This window comes from Astatotilapia calliptera, chromosome 17 (assembly GCF_964374335.1).
Source record: "Astatotilapia calliptera chromosome 17, fAstCal68.1, whole genome shotgun sequence".
Taxonomy (NCBI): Eukaryota; Metazoa; Chordata; class Actinopteri; order Cichliformes; family Cichlidae; genus Astatotilapia; species Astatotilapia calliptera.
Window position 1 is genome coordinate 20,935,490 of NC_137438.1, and position 18,923 is coordinate 20,954,412.

An 18,923-nucleotide genomic window follows, 5' to 3' on the forward strand; every position below is an offset into this window, starting at 1 on the left:
ATAAAAACTTTGGTTGTAAGATTTAGATAATTATTTAATAAAAGAGAGATATTTTAAATGAGAATAAGAAAGAAAAGTATTTCTTTGTGCCCCCCCTCTCAATGGCGTGTCCAGCGGGGTGGCCTGGGGGGGCACAGGCCACCCCCCCCCCCAACCAGACTGGCCACCCCAGGTGCCACCCCAAAGGCAAAACAATACAATTCAATCAAATATCAAATGTCAGATTATGTTTTCACGGTGAAGCTCAGATATCCGAGTGTAAGTGAATGCAGCATCTGCTTCTGCGCTATGTGCATCACGTTAGCAAAGGTAGGAGAGCCAAGCAGGAAAGACGGCACTGCAGGAAACAATTTTTCGGTGAAAGAAAATGAGGACAGAATAAATGTCCCGGTAAGTAATATTAAGTTTGTTGAGTTTAGTAAACTTCGGTGAAATTAGAATACCAAGGAAAAATTAACACTTAAAGAATTATTGCAGCCGTCGAATATTTCAGACAGTATGCTGCTGAGGGCAGCTAACATAAGAGTTATGCGTTATAAGATGTAATCTAAGTCGTAACATTGCTGTATGGAGCTGCAGATTTGGTTTCAGGTTAACATAGCTGGACTGGCCATCGGGCATACCGGGCATATGCCCGGTGACTTGTTTTTTTATTTTATTTTATTAAGGGCATGAACAATGAGAGGTGGTGGATTGGCCAGATGCAGGTCGATGTGTAAAAATAACTCAGTTGTTTGGTGGTGGCTATGGCGGAGCTTCCACAGAGGCCAGCAGGTGGATGAGGGAAGGGGAGGCAGGAGGAGAGACCCGAGGCAGCCGCCAGTCCGAGTGTCAGGTGAACTGAACTTCAGGTAAGAAGTTATGACCTGCAGTCTATCTGGGTCAGATATAAACTAAGTTTAGGTGGAGTTTATTTTCGTTGTGCTGACTTTTTACCGTCAGTTGCAATAACTCGTACTGCCCGAGCTAGCATGACGGAGTTTCTGTACAGCTGTTCAGTTGCTATGATGTTACTGATAGTGAACTTTATTTTATTCATAAGGTTAGTTAGTTAGTAGAGTTGCCAACGGCTCCTTAAAAATGGAATGGTCCCTCATTCAGAGAAAATATTATGCGTTTGGTATTGAGCTGAGAAGAGACGCAGTTTGTCCCGAACTTTAGCTAGAATGGAAAAAGACAAAGCTGGATTTATTCTGTGTGTTTACGCTGCACAGCTGCCTCTTCTCTCATCTCCCCCTCCCTCTTCTGTTGCTACTTCAATCATGAAACTGATCAATGATGAGCTGATCAGCTTTTCTCTCTTGTTTGTTTATCGCCCACTTTGTGCCAGAAAGAGGAAACCAGCAGATGTCGCGCTAAACAACAGCAGCACGTTTAAGCTTGATCAGCTGTTGTTAGAATTTATTTAATATTAATTTCCAGTATCAGCTGATGTTTGCTGGAGCCACAGCTGTAAAGCTGCTGGTCATGATGTCGGTTTGGATATGTGGTGAGAGGGAAACATGAAGATGAAACCAGGAGATGTCCTTACTGAATCATCAGAGCTGTGATGGAGAAACAGGTTTACCTTTTAGGTGACATGAATGAGTTGAAGGGAAGTTATGAGCTGTTTCTGAGAGACAAATAACACCAGGATCCTTTTTTAGGTAGCTGACCGCTGGTAACTGTGCAGGTGCGGATCTAGCAAAGTTATGCCAGGGGGCCAGGTAGGGAATTAACAGGGAGAGGGGGGGCACAAAGAAATACTTTTCTTTCTTATTCTCATTTAAAATATCTCTCTTTTATTAAATAATTATCTAAATCTTACAACCAAAGTTTTTATCTGATGTCAAATGTATAGAAATCATACATATACCAACAAGACAGTGTACATCACTGTCACAACAGCGTTTGTTTTCATTCAAAGACTTTATGGCTTTAATACCTGGTGGGCCGGTCTGTAGTCAAAATGCCCGATTTTCTGTCCCAGTCCAGCCCTGCAGGTTAATACTGGCAGTGTCACCATGCCAGCTGACTGTATTTCATCGTCAGCCAGTGTTGTTCTTTATCAATATTACCAAAGTTTACCATAAGGCAGCATAGAAAGTATTTACTTGCTTTCAGGTTTTATTCAAATGTTAGTCTTTTCAGTTGTTTCCCCACTTTTTTCCTGTTTCAAAATCAAACACCAGTTTGTGAGAAGATTATCTTCTTTTTTTAAATAGGCAGATAAAGTTTTACATTGGAACTGGCTAATTTGTCAATTTTTTGTTACAAATGTTCATATTTTAATATTCAAAAATGTTTTTGCCCAAAACATATGTGCACTACATGTCAGTAAAAATACTATGCAAATATTGCTGTCCTTGACTGCTGAGTAAACACTGACAAAGCACTGATTGTATCTCTTGTACTTTATCCGAGGTGTCCTCGGGAGACATCACCCGTTTCCTTCCCTCACTGGGGATGTAGGGTCTGTCTGCCGGTAGCCCAGCTGCACCCTGCAGCAGCGCTTAACAGCTGATCCCTAATGTAAATGAGGTTGAACAAGGCATGAGCCTTAACCACACAGCAGGAGAGACTGAGAGCTTTTGACTTTTTTTTATTTTGACTTTATACTAAGACCCTCTATTCTTGTGAATAAAACAAACACTGCTTAAGCACTCATGATAGTATATTTTGAAGGTGGATTTCAGTCCCTGACCATGTAAGGTGATATGAATGAACGTACATTTCAAAATAAATCAAGATGCATAATCTACATATCCCAGTTACAGACAGTAACAGCAAGAAGGAGGTTTGCTCAGATAGGAGTGTGTGGCTCTTAAAAGAGCCGTTTTTTTGGTGAAGCCGAACGCTTTGCATTTACTTGGCCTTGGCGGGCTTCTCGGTCTTCTTGGGCAGCAGCACAGCCTGGATGTTGGGCAGCACACCACCTTGAGCGATGGTGACTCCCCCCAGGAGTTTGTTGAGCTCCTCGTCGTTGCGCACAGCCAGCTGCAGGTGACGTGGGATGATACGAGTCTTCTTGTTGTCGCGGGCCGCGTTGCCAGCCAGCTCCAAGATCTCAGCGGTCAGGTACTCGAGCACAGCTGCCAGGTAAACGGGGGCGCCAGCTCCCACACGCTCCGCATAGTTGCCTTTGCGCAGCAGTCTGTGGACACGACCCACGGGGAACTGAAGCCCGGCACGGGATGAGCGAGTCTTGGCCTTAGCTCTGGCTTTGCCTCCAGTCTTTCCGCGCCCACTCATTTTGACAGGTTCTTCTCTTCGTAGTATCAACACTCAAAAGAAATGTGGCCTGATCGGCTCAAAGCCTCGCTTATATTTCCGCAGAGCGCGCGCAGCTTCGTCACGCACCAATCGCAGAGAGGCTTGCGGCAGCGCGCAATTACAATGCACTTTTCTCCAATGAGAAGCACACACCGAGGCGGGGCGGTGCTCCTCTGAACGGTGCTGAGCACCACGTGGAGCCCCTCACCAATCATGAGCCGGGGAGGCACCGCGTCACAGACACACACAGTTTAAGAGCAGCGAGTCTCCTCTGTTTGCTACAAAATCTGCCCTTAACACAGGAAAAGAAAAGTGAGAAACAATGGCAAGAACCAAGCAGACCGCTCGCAAGTCTACTGGCGGCAAAGCCCCCAGGAAGCAGCTCGCCACTAAGGCTGCCCGTAAGAGCGCCCCGGCCACCGGAGGCGTCAAGAAGCCTCACCGTTACAGGCCCGGTACCGTGGCTCTGCGCGAGATCCGCCGTTACCAGAAATCCACCGAGCTGCTCATCCGCAAGCTGCCCTTCCAGCGCCTGGTCCGCGAGATCGCTCAGGACTTCAAGACCGACCTGCGCTTCCAGAGCTCTGCCGTTATGGCTCTGCAAGAGGCCAGTGAGGCTTACCTGGTCGGTCTCTTCGAGGACACAAACCTGTGCGCCATCCACGCCAAGCGGGTCACCATCATGCCCAAAGACATCCAGCTGGCTCGCCGCATCCGCGGAGAGAGAGCTTAAGCTACTCGCTCACCTACAAACAACGGCTCTTTTCAGAGCCACCTCCCTCCCACCAAGAGCTCGCTCCTTTCTTACTATTACATCAATATTATAGTCACACTTTAATCTTCATGCTCTTTCTATACCAGAAACTACAGTCGGCATGAACGTGGAAATCACTGACTTCAGTTACAAAAATGCTTCATTAATTTTTAGCATGAATTGTTCTATCCTTAAATGTCTCCCTCCTTTACTTATTTACTTTTTATTTTTATTTTTTATAAATACTATGGACATGCCAGTAAGCCTAACATGTTAACATTAGTGTACAGAGGCTGTTAAATTTATGTCTAATGTTAAAATGTTGGTGACACAATTTCATCCTAATGGTACTGACATAGTCATAGGGTTAATTTTTGAGACAAAATATCATGAGGTCGTCATGCTTCTACAAATATTCCACCTTGTAGTGCAGTTTGCACAAACTGTTTTAAAAATGCACTCACCCTACAAACATTACTGATGAGTCAAGATCTACACAAAGTGACAGAAACACTGAAGCAGCTACCCATTTTATTCTTATTGTCATGTATGTCCTATTTGTCAGGTGATAGAAGAACCAACAGAGAGTAATGGTGATACAAGATCACAGGTGAAATTGGAGGATGACTTGGTGGTTCATTACTGTTTTTGAAGCACATGTGTGACTGCATGTATTTGGAATGTCTCCCTGTTATTTATTAGGTGACAGAGGCAGCTCTGCCATGTTGTAGCTCGGACTGAGGTGAAGAGGCGAGGTCACGGGTGACTGACTGATGATTTGGTGCTATAGATTAACTAGTATTTATTATCGTGACAATTGTCAGGCTGCTTTTAGTCATCCCAGTATCCTCGGCTGAGGCTGAAAGAAGCTTCAGTGCTCTCACAAGACTAAAAACGAGATCAACAATGACTCAAATGAGATTAAACAATGCTACTGTAGGCCATGTTCACCAGGAGAGACTGGACAGTATATAAAACCAATATGCCAGCAGTTTATCTCAGTTAACGAGAGGAGCAGGCATGTGTTTGGCTCCTTCACATAGTGGACATTGAGTTGTTGTGTGGGGCACCAGTAGTCCATGTCTGTTGCTGTAACAGGAGTTCATGTTTAGAATAAAAAAAATCCCAGCTCACTTATTTGATAGGGGCAATAGTGTGCATAAAATGTTGCACAATGTTGCTGAGAGATCTTTTACTTTGTGGTAATCTTAGATGAGTAGTTTTATGGACAAAAACCACCAGGTCATTCAGTGTTCCCTTAGTGCTAATGTATAAGAGATGTTGGTGTATTATAACTGAAGTAATGTTGTTAAGTCCTTAAAGTCATATTCTTTTATTGTCATCACTGTATTTGAAGCTAATTTTATTTTGTATGATACCTGATTTACTATGATGGAATATGGCTGAAGTAAACTAAAGTCTATAATTCTTAGTCATTTGTTTAATAGTAATTTGACATTATATAATTCACATATAAAACTATGAATTGTACTTTTAAATGGTTTAAAAGCATGTAGAACAGCATATGTAGGCAAGTATATTTCTCCTCTTTTTATCAAGAAGCAAAGACAAAAGCAGGGCAGTGTTCGGTGGTTGAATCATCCGTCCCCCACCAATGCCAAAACCAAATCTATGCTCTTGCCAGAATCGTCCCCCGCCACCTGCAGCTGGCCGTCCGCAACGATGAAGAGCTGAACAAGCTGCTGGGCTGAGTGACGATCGCTCAGGGTGGTGTGCTGCCCAACATGCAGGCCAAGAAGACTGAGAAAGGGACAACAACTTCACATTAGAAAGGTAGCCAGTCTTTAAGTGATGACGTGACGAATCCTGCTTCCGGGCCTAAAGTAGTCTGTGTTCAATATGGCTTTTGTGTTGTTAACATGTTTAATGTTATGTATTTTCTTCTATTTAATCTCAAAAAGCTCCTAAAAACAGTCAGTGATCACTGTTGGCCTTCCTCGGCTTTTATTACTGCCAATCATTTTAAAGCTCAATTTTTAAACCCTTATGATGTAACTACAGCCCAGCCCATGCAGCAGTATATGAATGACTGACCTCGTATTGTGGATGAATTATCTCAGTTGTTGTATATATATATATATATATATATATATATATATATATATATATATATATATATATATATATATATATATATATATACATACATACATACACATATACATATATACACATATACATACATATATATACATATACATACATGTGATCTTACGTAAATTCAGTAAGATCATAATTCACGTCGGCAGTAATGACACCCGGTTACGCCAATCGGAGGTCACTAAAATCAATATTGAATCGGTGTGCAACTTTGCCAAAACAATGTCGGACTCTGTCGTTTTCTCTGGTCCCCTCCCCAATCAGACCAGGAGTGACATGTTTAGCCGCATGTTCTCCTTAAATTGCTGGCTGTCTGAGTGGTGTCCCAGAAACGATGTGGGCTTCATAGATAATTGGCAAACCTTCTGGAGGAAACCTGGTCTTGTTAGGAGAGACGGCATCCATCCCACTTTGGATGGAGCAGCTCTCATTTCTAGAAATATGGACAAATTTATTAAACCCCCCAAAATATGACTATCCAGAGTTGGGACCAGGAAGCAGAGTTGCAGTCTTACACGCCCCTCTGCAGCTTCTCTCCTCCTGCTACCCCCCCCCCCCCCCCCCCCAAAAAAAAAAAAAACCATCTCCATAGAGACTGTGTCGGCTCCCAAACAGACAAAAAACAAACTAAAAACCAGCAACAAACAACTTAAACATAAACAATTTTAAGTTGTTAAAAGTTAACCAAAGAGTAAAACAGTGAAATGTGGATTATTAAATATTAGGTCTCTCTCCTCCAAGTCTCTGTTAGTACATGACTTAATAATTGATCAACAAATTGATTTACTCTACCTTACAGAAACCTGGTTGCAGCAGGATGATTATGTTAGTTTAAATGAATCAACACCCCCGAGTCATTCTAACTACCAGAAATCTCGAAGCACAAGCCGAGGGGGCGGTGTGGCAGCAATTTTTCACACCAGCCTATCAATTAATGAAAGACCAAGACAGACTTTTAATTCATTTGAAAGCCTGATGCTTAGCCTCGTCCACCCCAGCTGTAAAACTCAGAAACCAGTCTTACTTGTTATCATCTATCGTCCACCTGGGCCTTACACAGAGTTTCTGTCTGATTTCTCAGACTTTATATCTAATTTAGTTCTGAGCTCAGATAAAATAATTATTGTGGGTGATTTTAACATCCATGTAGATGCTAAAAATGACAGCCTCAACATGGCATTTAATCTGTTATTAGACTCAATTGGTTTCTCTCAAAATGTAAAAGAACCCACCCACCACTTTAAATCACACTCTAGATCTTGTTTTAACATATGGCATAGAAACTGAACATTTAACAGTGTTTCCTGAAAACCCTCTCCTGTCTGATCATTTCCTGATAACATTTACATTTACAATAATTGATTACACAGCGGTGGAGAGTAGACTTTATCAAAGTAGATGTCTTTCTGAAAGCGCTGTAACTAAGTTTAAGAATATAATCCACCCACTGTTATCATCTTCAATGCCCTGTACCAACATAGAGCAGAGCAGCTATCTGAACACTACCCCAACAGAGGTCGATTATCTTGTTAATAATTTCACCTCCTCACTACGTACGACTCTGGATACTGTAGCTCCTGTGAAAACTAAGGTCTCTAATCAGAAGTACCTGACTCCGTGGTATAATTCTCAAACACGTACCCTAAAGCAGATGACTCGTAATCTGGAGAGGAAATGGCGTGTCACAAATTTAGAGGATCATCATTTAGCCTGGAGAAATAGTTTGCTGCTTTATAAGAAAGCCCTCCGCAAAGCCAGAACATCTTACTATTCATCACTGATTGAAGAAAATAAGAACAACCCCAGATTTCTCTTCAGCACTGTAGCCAGGCTGACAAAAAGTCAGAGCTCTTTTGAGCCAACAATCCCTTTAACGTTAACTAGTAATGACTTCATGAACTTCTTCACAAATAAAATCTTTATCATTAGAGAAAAAATTACCAGTAATCATCCCACAGATGTAATATTATCTACAGCTACTCTTAGTACCATTGATGTTAAGTTAGACTCTTTTTCTCTAATTGATCTTTCTGAGTTAACTTCAATAATTACTTCCTCCAAACCATCAACGTGTCTTTTAGACCCCATTCCTACAAAACTGCTCAAAGAAGTCCTGCCATTAATTAATTCTTCGATCTTAAATATAATCAACCTATCTCTAATGATCGGCTATGTACCACAGGCCTTCAAGCTAGCTGTAGTTAAACCTTTACTCAAAAAGCCATCTCTAGACCCAGCAGTCTTAGCTAATTATAGGCCAATCTCCAACCTTCCTTTCATATCAAAAATCCTTGAAAGAGTAGTTGTCAAACAGCTAACAGATCATCTGCAGAGGAATCGTTTATTTGAAGAGTTTCAGTCAGGTTTCAGAGCTCATCACAGCACAGAAACAGCTTTAGTGAAGGTTACAAATGATCTTCTTATGGCCTCTGACAGTGGACTCATCTCTGTGCTTGTCCTGCTAGACCTTAGTGCAGCATTCGATACTGTCGACCATAATATCCTATTAGAGCGATTAGAACATGCTGTAGGTATTACAGGTACTGCACTGCAGTGGTTTGTATCATATCTATCTAATAGACTCCAATTTGTTCATGTAAATGGAGAGTCCTCTTCACACACTGAGGTTAATTATGGAGTTCCACAGGGTTCAGTGCTAGGACCAATTCTGTTTACATTATACATGCTTCCCTTAGGCAGCATCATTAGAAGACATAGCATACATTTTCACTGCTATGCAGATGACACCCAGCTCTATCTGTCCATGAAGCCAGATAACGCACACCAATTAGTTAAACTGCAGGAATGTCTTACAGACATAAAGACCTGGATGGCCGCTAACTTTCTGCTTCTTAATTCAGATAAAACTGAGGTTATTGTACTCGGCCCTGAAAAGCCTAGAAATATGGTATCTAACCAGATTCTTACCCTGGATGGCATTACCTTGGCCTCCAGTAACGCTGTGAGGAACCTTGGAGTCATTTTTGACCAGGACATGTCCTTCAATGCACATATTAAACAAATATGTAAGACTGCATTCTTCCATTTGCGCAGCATCTCTAAAATTAGAAATATCCTGTCTCAGAGCGACACTGAAAAACTAGTTCATGCATTTATTACTTCCAGGCTGGACTACTGTAATTCATTATTATCAGGATGTCCAAAAAACTCACTGAAAAGCCTTCAGCTAATCCAAAATGCTGCAGCAAGAGTACTGACAGGGACTAGAAAGAGAGAGCATATTTCTCCTGTTTTGGCTTCCCTTCATTGGCTTCCTGTTAAATCCAGAATTGAATTCAAAATCCTGCTCCTCACATACAAGGTCTTAAATAATCAGGCCCCATCTTATCTTAATGACCTTGTAGTACCATATCACCCTATTAGAGCACTTCGCTCTCGCTCTGCAGGCCTACTTGTTGTTCCTAGAGTATTTAAAAGTAGAATGGGAGGGAGAGCCTTCAGTTTTCAGGCCCCTCTTCTGTGGAACCAGCTTCCAGTTTGGATTCAGGAGACAGACACTATCTCTACTTTCAAGATTAGGCTTAAAACTTTCCTTTTTGCTAAAGCATATAGTTAGGGCTGGACCAGGTGACCCTGAATCCTCCCTTAGTTATGCTGCAATAGACGTAGGCTGCCGGGGGATTCCCATGATGCATTGAGTTTTTCCTTTCCAGTCACCTTTCTCGCTCACTATGTATTAACAGACCTCTCTGCATTGAATCATATCTGTTATTAACCTCTGTCTCTCTTCCACAGCATGTCTTTTATCCTGTCTTCCTTCTCTCACCCCAACCGGTCGCAGCAGATGGCCGCCCCTCCCTGAGCCTGGTTCTGCCGGAGGTTTCTTCCTGTTAAAAGGGAGTTTTTCCTTCCCACTGTTGCCAAAGTGCTTGCTCATAGGGGGTCATATGATTGTTGGGTTTTTCCTCTGTATCTATGAAGCGCCTTGAGGCGACTTATGTTGTGATTTGGCGCTATATAAATAAAATTGAATTGAATTGAATATACATGCATATACATATATATATACATATATAAAACACCCAGCACGCCCCTGCGGGCGGTTTATCCTCCAAGCTCGGGTCCTCTACCAGAGGCCTGGGAGCTTGAGGGTCCTGCGCAGTATCTCAGCTGTTCCCAGGACTGCGCTCTTCTGGACAGAGATCTCCGATGTTATTCCCGGGATCTGCTGGAGCCACTCGCCTAGCTTGGGAGTCACCGCACCTAGTGCTCCGATTACCACGGGGACCACTGTTACCTTCACCCTCCACATCCTCTCGAGCTCTTCTCTGAGCCCTTGGTATTTCTCCAGCTTCTCGTGTTCCTTCTTCCTGATATTGCTGTCATTCGGAACCGCTACATCGATCACTACGGCCGTCTTCTTCTGTTTATCTACCACCACTATGTCCGGTTGGTTAGCCACCACCATTTTGTCCGTCTGTATCTGGAAGTCCCACAGGATCTTAGCTCGGTCATTCTGCACCACCCTTGGGGGCATCTCCCATTTTGACCTCGGGACTTCCAGGTTATACTCGGCACAGATGTTCCTGTACACTATGCCGGCCACTTGGTTATGGCGCTCCATGTATGCCTTGCCTGCTAGCATCTTGCACCCTGCTGTTATGTGCTGGATTGTCTCTGGGGCATCTTTACACAGCCTGCACCTGGGGTCTTGCCTGGTGTGATAGACCCCAGCCTCTATGGATCTTGTGCTCAGATATATACACATACGCTTTCAATTGTGTAATTTAAGTGATCTAGGTAGCTCTGTTTTTGAAGTTCAGTTAACACTAGAAATTTGTTTTGGAGTTTGTACATGTTTTGTCTCTAGGAGCCACCGCATATATTTATATACAAAAATAAATAGAACCACTTTTTTAACGTTAGTAATTCCTTTTGTGCATAGTTTTATATTATTGCTAATAATAAATTAAAGCAACAAAATAACCCGAAGAGCCGGGTCTCTAACAAGAGCCAGAAATCCCATCACTAATGCTCGCACGTCAACATGGGCGGGTATCTCTCTCAAGTGCACCAGTGCAGTCCACCATCATGCAGTACAATATTTCCTACCTGACAATTCTCATCACCTAATGGCGTATAAGATATTCAGAGTGCAAAAGAAAACACAAGAAGGCAGTAAAAAGTGACAAAAACAAGATCGCAGAACAACGCTCTTAAAGAGAAGTGTGTGGCTCTTAAAAGAGCCGTTTGATGGATTAGGGCGACTGAGTTTAACCGCCAAAGCCGTACAGAGTGCGGCCCTGCCTCTTCAGAGCATACACCACATCCATGGCGGTCACAGTCTTCCTCTTAGCGTGCTCCGTGTAGGTAACAGCATCACGGATGACGTTCTCCAAAAACACCTTCAGCACTCCGCGGGTCTCCTCGTAGATCAGACCGGAGATACGCTTCACTCCGCCACGGCGAGCCAGACGACGGATCGCGGGTTTGGTGATACCCTGGATGTTATCACGGAGCACCTTACGGTGACGCTTGGCGCCTCCTTTCCCGAGTCCTTTGCCACCTTTGCCTCTTCCACTCATGGTTATAATTTCTTCTCTGAACGAGCAAAGTCGAATGAAGTTAAACTCCACGGAGCCGTGTTATTATGTGTGCTCGGCGGACGTAAGAGAAAACAGACGGTGTGACGGCGACTCGAAGCTCAGCGGCTCCGCCCACTCTTCTATTTTCTAAATGTGGAAATGTGGTCTTTTGTTAAATGACAAATTAAGTCTAACCGAAGGGAGACTCACACCAAATCACACACAATGTCTGAGTGGAGTTCACATTTTTATTTCAAACTAAACCCAAGTGTCCGTATTTGTAACAAAAACCACACACCCTCTTAACGTTTCACCCAGAGGCTAGCATAAGTGTTGAACTACATTAAAACGATTAACACATGTATAGATCACACACACACACGGAGGATGTCACTGTAGTTTGAAATGTGAAACTAATCGCGTTTATTTATTGTATTTGTAATCCTGTCCAGGATTTTACGATCAGAATTGTGATTTGAAGCCAAACATTTGCCTCACCAGGATGAGCTCAATAAGCTCTTGTTCACATGTCATTATTTCTGAGAAACCCACAAGTGTATTTATTCAGTGCTTTTCGCAGACAAGGGACCACAAAACATGACCCCCCCCCCAAAAAAAAACAAAAAAAAAAAAAAAAAAAAACACAACACAAACTACAAAACCAAACCAACCAAATAGTAATAATGCTAAATGATATAGTGATGGCGTTAGGACTGTTCTGGTCAGGTGGTCCATCATTAAGTCCTTGAAATTTCTCTCTTCTTTTTTTATTCAAAGCATACAAGAGTAACACAAACTGTAATTTATGTTTCACCATCATGACAGCTACAAATTAAATAAAGTCAGGACATGTACGCTTTAGAAGAGATGTGTGGCTCTGAAAAGAGCCGTTGTTCGGGATTAAGTAAAGATGCAGTTTACTTGGAGCTCGTGTACTTGGTGACGGCCTTTGTGCCCTCAGACACTGCGTGCTTGGCCAGCTCACCGGGGAGAAGCAGGCGAACTGCGGTCTGGATCTCTCTGGAGGTGATGGTGGAGCGCTTGTTGTAGTGGGCCAGGCGGGAGGCTTCAGCGGCGATACGCTCGAAGATGTCATTGACGAACGAATTCATGATGCTCATGGCCTTAGACGAGATGCCGGTGTCGGGGTGGACCTGCTTCAGCACCTTGTACACGTAGATGGCGTAGCTCTCCTTCCTGGTCTTTCTCTTCTTCTTGCCGCCCTTGCCGGCGGTCTTGGTCACGGCTTTCTTGGAGCCCTTTTTGGGCGCTGACTTGGCGGGTTCAGGCATTTTCTTACTTCACTTCCTCACAGCGGAGAATGTGCTCGTCAGCTGAGAGTGGCTCTTTTATTTCCGCTGTATGCAAATAAGGCTGTGCTGTTCCTCGCCTGTCATTGGCCGAGCTGTTGCTCAGGTTTACACAAAGGCACACAGTCAACAGTGAAAAAAAGCACTTGAAATCTTCCACGAATCTCATTATTTACATATGAATTAGAGAACATCACCTTAGTTTTTACTATTTTATGGCATTTTACGGATGCAATGTTTCCCCTCATAACGTCAAAGTTACAGGATATATTGTCCTGAAATTCTCAGGGCTTAAAACCCTTCAGGGTTCATTTTTACAAGTATCCTGTTTTATTGAGCTTTGTAAGAGGAAGTGAGTGTGTTAAAGGGCCTCTTATAATCCTAACTCTGATAAAACTCAGGGTGCTTTGTGATGAGATGCTGCTTTAGCAGTATATGTCTGCAGCCGCTGGCGCGCGCACTCACAACATTGGCTGAGCGTAATTGTGTGGACGTATTTTACCTCCACAAACAGCTGAGACGTGGTTTGCGATACATGTGGCAAAAAAGTGCTCCAAGAGTGAGGTGTTGTGGCCATACTTGCCAACCTTGAGACCTCATAATTAGGGAGACATTCAAAAGGGCTGTTTGGACGTGATAAATAAACGTGATAAATAAATTTTACAGTGTTTATTTATCGGATAAAATACGTTGAGAGCATCCTGTCAAGCTGCATCACTGTGTGGTTTGGAGCCTGCAATGCGTCCTGTCATAGAACCCTCCAACGCATAGTGAGAGCTGCAGAGAGGATCATTGGTGTCTCTCTCCCCTCCCTCCAGGACATTTACAGCACCCGTCTCACTAAAAAAGCCCTTTGCATAGCGGCTGATCCCACGCACCCAATGCAAAGCTTCTTCAAGCTGCTGCCGTCAGGGAGGAGACTGCGGAGTCTCCAGGCCAGGACCAGCAGACTGAAGGACAGCTTCATCCATCAGGCTGTCAGGAAGCTTAACTCCCTCCCGATTCTGCCCCCTCTCCCCTCTTCTCCTCCATGGTCTCACTGAACTCTGTCACACACCACACACACACACACACACACACACACACACACACACACACACACACACACACACACACACACACACACACACACTCTCTGACTCACTCACTGGCCTGCACCAGTTACCAGTCACTTTGTGGAGCATTGGACTGCCACTACCTCATAAGACTTTGTTGTTATACTATCTCTTACTGTACATTACTAAATCTCCATTTGCACTATTTGCCTATTTGCACTACTCTGCCTGGTTTACACTCAATGTCATTTACCCTTACCTGAATATTGTATATTGTATATTGCATAGCTTTCTTGTTAATTTGTATTGTATTTATTTAAATTTTTACTTTTTAATTATTTTATTTGCATTTTTTAATCACTCTCTTATATTTAAATGTTCATTTGCTATTTCATCTAGGGTTTGAGAGTAACGAAATTTCTATTCTCTGTATGTCCTGTACATGTGGCAGAATTGACAAATAAAGTTGACTTTGACTTTGACTTTTGTTAAATGTCACCGTTATTATTGGCCGGCCCGGAAACAGCGGGGGTGTCCAAATTCAGAGGCTGCTTCCACCTGAGGACCCAGCCTTCGCGGTCTAAACAAAGCCGGGTAGTACGACGTGAGCTCCCTCAGTGGAGTGAAACTCAGCCGTCTAACAAGTTCATTGATGGTTGTGGAGACAGCTCTCTGGAGGTCCCACAACACCATTTCAGTCAGGTTGGGGTCTGGACATTGACTGGACCATTACAGCACCATGGCTCTTTGCTTTTTCAGCCATTCTGTTATAGACAAGCTGTTGTGCTTGGGATCATTGTTCTGATCATACTCGGACATACGTGGACAGATAGCCTCACATTACACTCTAGAACACTTTGGTATACAGAGGAGTTCAAGGTTGACTCAGGGACTGTAAGTTGACCAGATCCCATGGCTATAAGATTAGCCCAGTTGTTCTGAGGTTTTAATGCTGATATGATGTCTTTAGTTTGGACCAAACATGCCACTGTTCATTATGACCAAAAATGCAAACCTAAACTTTGCTGCTATGTTTTTCATTTTAGAGAAAAAAGACTTCCTCCTGGCAACTCTTAAAGTCACTTGTTCAATCTTTTTATAATTGTACTGTCATGAACTCTTTATTCATGACAGCAGTAATGAAAGTAGAATGGGAGGGAGAGCCTTCAGTTTTCAGGCCCCTCTTCTGTGGAACCAGCTTCCAGTTTGGATTCAGGAGACAGACACTATCTCTACTTTCAAGATTAGGCTTAAAACTTTCCTTTTTGCTAAAGCATATAGTTAGGGCTGGACCAGGTGACCCTGAATCCTCCCTTAGTTATGCTGCAATAGACGTAGGCTGCCGGGGGATTCCCATGATGCATTGAGTTTTTCCTTTCCAGTCACCTTTCTCGCTCACTATGTATTAACAGACCTCTCTGCATTGAATCATATCTGTTATTAACCTCTGTCTCTCTTCCACAGCATGTCTTTTATCCTGTCTTCCTTCTCTCACCCCAACCGGTCGCAGCAGATGGCCCCGCCCTTCCCTGAGCCTGGTTCTGCCGGAGGTTTCTTCCTGTTAAAAGGGAGTTTTTCCTTCCCACTGTCGCCAAAGTGCTTGCTCATAGGGGGTCATATGATTGTTGGGCTTTTCTCTGTATCTATGAAGCGCCTTGAGGCGACTTTTGTTGTGATTTGGCGCTATATAAATAAAATTGAATTGAATTGAATTAACATAGTTTTGTTGAATAAATAATGGCACAATGTCATATGTCATGTTTCATAGTTCACCTGAAGTTATTTTTTTTACCTAATATTAAGACCTGCTAAGGGGAAGATTACAAGTATTATGTCCTGATAGACAAAACCTTCGACTTTAAAGAGGGTTTACTTTCATTTTCCCATGACTGTAGCTCGGGAATAAAGCCAACACTCAAGGGCCCTAAATTCACATTAAAAAATATAACATCTAAATAATGAAAATTAAAAAACAAAATAAGATATTTAAAATAAATAAAGAGACAACCCTGAGCAGGTTAGAATATCTTACCTGTTTCTGAATGTCCACAGCCATGTTCCTCACATCCTTTCGAGATTTGTCCAGAGGAACAAACTTGCGGAATCTCTCCTCCATTCTGCCTTTGACCTGCAAACATGAAACATTTTTATATCATAAATTAAATTTACAGGATACAAAAATGTTTAATGTAGACAGATCATCATTAAAAAACATCTGACATTTCAAGGTAATGAAAATGTGTCTGTATTAACTGAGTTGACTTTAAAGTACATATTTAAAAAAACATTTCCAGTTAAATCAAATCAAATACTTTTATGTACTTGACTCCAAGCGTCCTGTCCTTACCTGAGGATAAGAGCTGGCAGCAGGGATTCCAGTCATCAGCATCAACAGACATCCTGTGAACATGAACACCAGGAACTGCAGAGAGGTACACAAAGACTTTTAATCTGATATCTTCAGTATGTGGAATTACTGAAATTACTTTACCCTGACCACTTTCACAAACATGTTGAGGCTTCAAAGTCACATTTCAGAAACAAATCATTGAAGCGACACTGTTACATCATCATTATTTATGGTTTTATAAGGAAGAAAAATAAGACAGTGCTGATCAGCTGGACAGTTCTAACACTGATAGAGTCCTCAAACTATTTTTCACAGCAGCTCATTTTAGAGCATTTGGAGCTAAATGGCTTCATTTAGGTTGATGAACAATTTCTTTTCTTTATTAAGTCAATGAGATTGTTGGCAGCTAAATGACTAAACTTTCATTCTGAGGTTGTGGAGATCTTTGTGCTCACCATGATCAGGGCCACTTTGCTCTCCTTGTGGGCTCCATAGGCTCCCAGTACAGCAATCATCATGGTGATGAAACCAATGATGTAGACAATGAAGAGTTTGGTAGCGTGACCCTCCAGCTGTGGACAGAAGTGTCACGAAAGGTTAATGGGCTTTGTCTGTTTGTTCCCACATGTTACATTTATGTTTGAATGTGTCCTCACGTTGTATCCTCCTTGAATGTTCATGAAGAACTGGCACCACAAAGCGAGGAGGATGGCTACTCCACCAACAACCTGAACAAACAGAAACAGTCTGGTTAGAGCTGCTGGATCCTTTAAACACAACCAGGATATGAAATGACTGCACAGCCACGCACGTGGACGAGCACAACAACAAACTCTGAAAGTAAGAACAAACGTGTTGAGTTGATGTCGGTTTATTTTACTCTTCTAAGCTTCAGTTTCATTTACATGTAAAAAAAGGAGGCAAATGTGGTTGTTTTTGACTGCTGCGTCTGCCTGCTGACTGGTTTGAAGTCTTTAAGGAGATTCTGGATTAAAGTCTGCGATTATCATTTGCTAAATCTCTTTACTCACCATGAAGAATATGTTGAAGACAGTGAAGATGTGTTTGAGGCAGATGTTGATCTGAGCCATGTTTGCAGCTGGAAAATGCAGTCAAAATAACAGTACTGTTCCCAAAGTCCAGATGAGCTCCGACTGCAGCGAAGTGAAGTGAAGTGAGAGGAGAGCAGCTGAGTGAGCTGCTTTGAAGGGTTTCAGGGCTTTGCTGGGCGGGACGTCCGGTATGTTAGAGGTGGAAACTTCTGTGGAATGGTTGATTAGGAAGGGGAGGTTTAACGCAGGGTCTTCCTCCTTCCAGTTAAATCCAGTGGAAATAGTTGTTGCTGTGAACAGGGAGGGAAGCTGTTCTCAGGCTGGCTGGAATGGAGGAGAGGGCGGTGTTATGCCCCGTTTAAAACGATCCAGATGTGGAGACACGATTCCTTTTAGTTTCATGAGAATCTATCGTCAGCAGGAGGAGCTGACTTACTGAAAGTCAGTTTATTCCTCTACAGTTTAAAGTAGATTTTACTGCATCTGCACACAATGTAGTCAGAGTTTTTTAAATAGTGAGAGATATATTTAGAGGAGTATTACACTAACACACAGCGATGTTACATCCTTTTTATGTTATATCATCACATTTCTGCAGTGATTTAAAATGTAAAGCAGTATGAGTACTGCACTCAAATACAGATTACATCGACTTTAACTTCCCTCCTTATTACTTTTATAGTTGCATCTTATTAAATAATACTTTTTGTTTTATTTATTTTTTGTTTGAAGTAAGTTTTATACTTTTTTGTGTCTTTGTAGTTTTTTGTTCATATCACACTTGATTCTTTTATGATTCCTAATCATTTTTCATTGTGGAATAATTCGACCCACAAAGACTTTGAGCATCCACAGAGCACTTTTAGTCCTCCGAGTGTGAACGAGCTGTCAGACAGAGCAAAGCAATGCAAACACTACCCTCCAATGAGTCCCACGTCACTGTTTTGCAGAAATCTATAATTTGGGAAAAATACATGAAAAAATGTGTCATTATTGCCTCGTTAAGCCATGGAAAAATTCAAGTGTTCTTATAATGTCCCGTGTTTAAACTCGCACAAATCTTGTGTACACCATTGCAGTGTGAGTGTGGTGGTTTCTTACTGGTCATTATTGGAGCTTAACACCTTCTTGTACAGCGGCCATTTGGGGCCGTACGTAACATTAGCATAGTTTATTTTGTGCAGTAGGCGCCCGATGAATCACAGATATCTACCGTTTTAAGAGGATAATAAACATAATTTTAAGGATCCTGTATGCTCTGTGTAATATGGATAACTGCAATAACTGTAGCATTAGAGCAGAAGGTACCTTCATCTGACAGTGCTGATCCCGATAAGTATGAAGACACCGTGACTTTGGGAACAGGTAGAAAATATTCTTCAGAGTTGAGCCATTTAAATAATTTATGTGTAGTGTAAAATATAGACACGCAGAGAAGACAGAGGAGATGTGATAGTCTAAATCAAATCAAGACATTCAGAGT

At 42.4% G+C, this 18,923-nt stretch overlaps 5 protein-coding genes across 7 annotated transcripts; 1 reads left to right on the plus strand and 4 right to left on the minus strand.

Annotated features, from left to right (window-relative positions):
- Positions 1–2,565: 2,565 nt before the first annotated feature.
- LOC113008650 (histone H2A-like) lies at positions 2,566–3,438 on the minus strand. The gene has a single exon (XM_026146216.2). The coding sequence runs from the start codon at positions 3,229–3,231 to the stop codon at positions 2,845–2,847; it is 387 nt and encodes a 128-aa protein (XP_026002001.1). The 5' UTR covers positions 3,232–3,438; the 3' UTR covers positions 2,566–2,844.
- A 2-nt stretch (positions 3,439–3,440) lies between these two features.
- On the plus strand, positions 3,441–4,119 carry LOC113008649 (histone H3). Its single transcript, XM_026146215.2, has one exon. It carries the CDS (start codon positions 3,575–3,577, stop codon positions 3,983–3,985), a length of 411 nt encoding a protein of 136 aa, XP_026002000.1. The 5' UTR covers positions 3,441–3,574; the 3' UTR covers positions 3,986–4,119.
- A 1,265-nt stretch (positions 4,120–5,384) lies between these two features.
- On the minus strand, positions 5,385–17,618 carry LOC145421248 (tetraspanin-8-like). 3 transcript variants are annotated; one of them, XM_080291287.1, is made up of 6 exons: positions 17,420–17,618; positions 17,045–17,116; positions 16,844–16,960; positions 16,386–16,460; positions 16,071–16,166; positions 5,385–5,767 (listed from the first exon to the last, which is right to left on the minus strand). In XM_080291287.1, exons 1-6 carry the CDS (start codon positions 17,477–17,479, stop codon positions 5,510–5,512), a joined length of 678 nt encoding a protein of 225 aa, XP_080147413.1. In that variant the 5' UTR covers positions 17,480–17,618; the 3' UTR covers positions 5,385–5,509. The 3 variants fall into 3 exon arrangements, with proteins under 3 accessions (XP_080147413.1, XP_080147415.1, XP_080147414.1); XM_080291289.1 differs by lacking the exon at positions 5,385–5,767 and adding an exon at positions 12,943–13,078; XM_080291288.1 differs by lacking the exon at positions 5,385–5,767 and having other exon boundaries at positions 15,849–16,166.
- On the minus strand, positions 11,316–11,891 carry LOC145421254 (histone H4). The gene has a single exon (XM_080291296.1). It carries the CDS (start codon positions 11,671–11,673, stop codon positions 11,362–11,364), a length of 312 nt encoding a protein of 103 aa, XP_080147422.1. The 5' UTR covers positions 11,674–11,891; the 3' UTR covers positions 11,316–11,361.
- Positions 11,908–12,965, minus strand: LOC145421252 (histone H2B 1/2). Its single transcript, XM_080291294.1, has one exon. The coding sequence runs from the start codon at positions 12,963–12,965 to the stop codon at positions 12,591–12,593; it is 375 nt and encodes a 124-aa protein (XP_080147420.1). The 3' UTR covers positions 11,908–12,590.
- Positions 17,619–18,923: the final 1,305 nt, after the last annotated feature.

Bases quoted from the DNA above. Each gene is read 5' to 3' on its own strand.
- LOC145421254 (XM_080291296.1), bottom strand. From the start codon at position 11,673: ATGAGTGGAAGAGGCAAAGGTGGCAAAGGACTCGGGAAAGGAGGCGCC.
- LOC145421248 (XM_080291287.1), bottom strand. From the start codon at position 17,479: ATGGCTCAGATCAACATCTGCCTCAAACACATCTTCACTGTCTTCAAC. The intron at 16,167-16,385 runs GTAAGGACAGGA...TCATGTTTGCAG, and splicing joins CTGCCAGCTCTTATCCTCAG to GTCAAAGGCAGAATGGAGGA. The intron at 5,768-16,070 runs GTAAGATATTCT...TCCCTTTCTCAG, and splicing joins CTGTGGACATTCAGAAACAG to TCTTCTTGGCCTGCATGTTG.
- LOC145421252 (XM_080291294.1), bottom strand. From the start codon at position 12,965: ATGCCTGAACCCGCCAAGTCAGCGCCCAAAAAGGGCTCCAAGAAAGCC.
- LOC113008650 (XM_026146216.2), bottom strand. From the start codon at position 3,231: ATGAGTGGGCGCGGAAAGACTGGAGGCAAAGCCAGAGCTAAGGCCAAG.
- LOC113008649 (XM_026146215.2), top strand. From the start codon at position 3,575: ATGGCAAGAACCAAGCAGACCGCTCGCAAGTCTACTGGCGGCAAAGCC.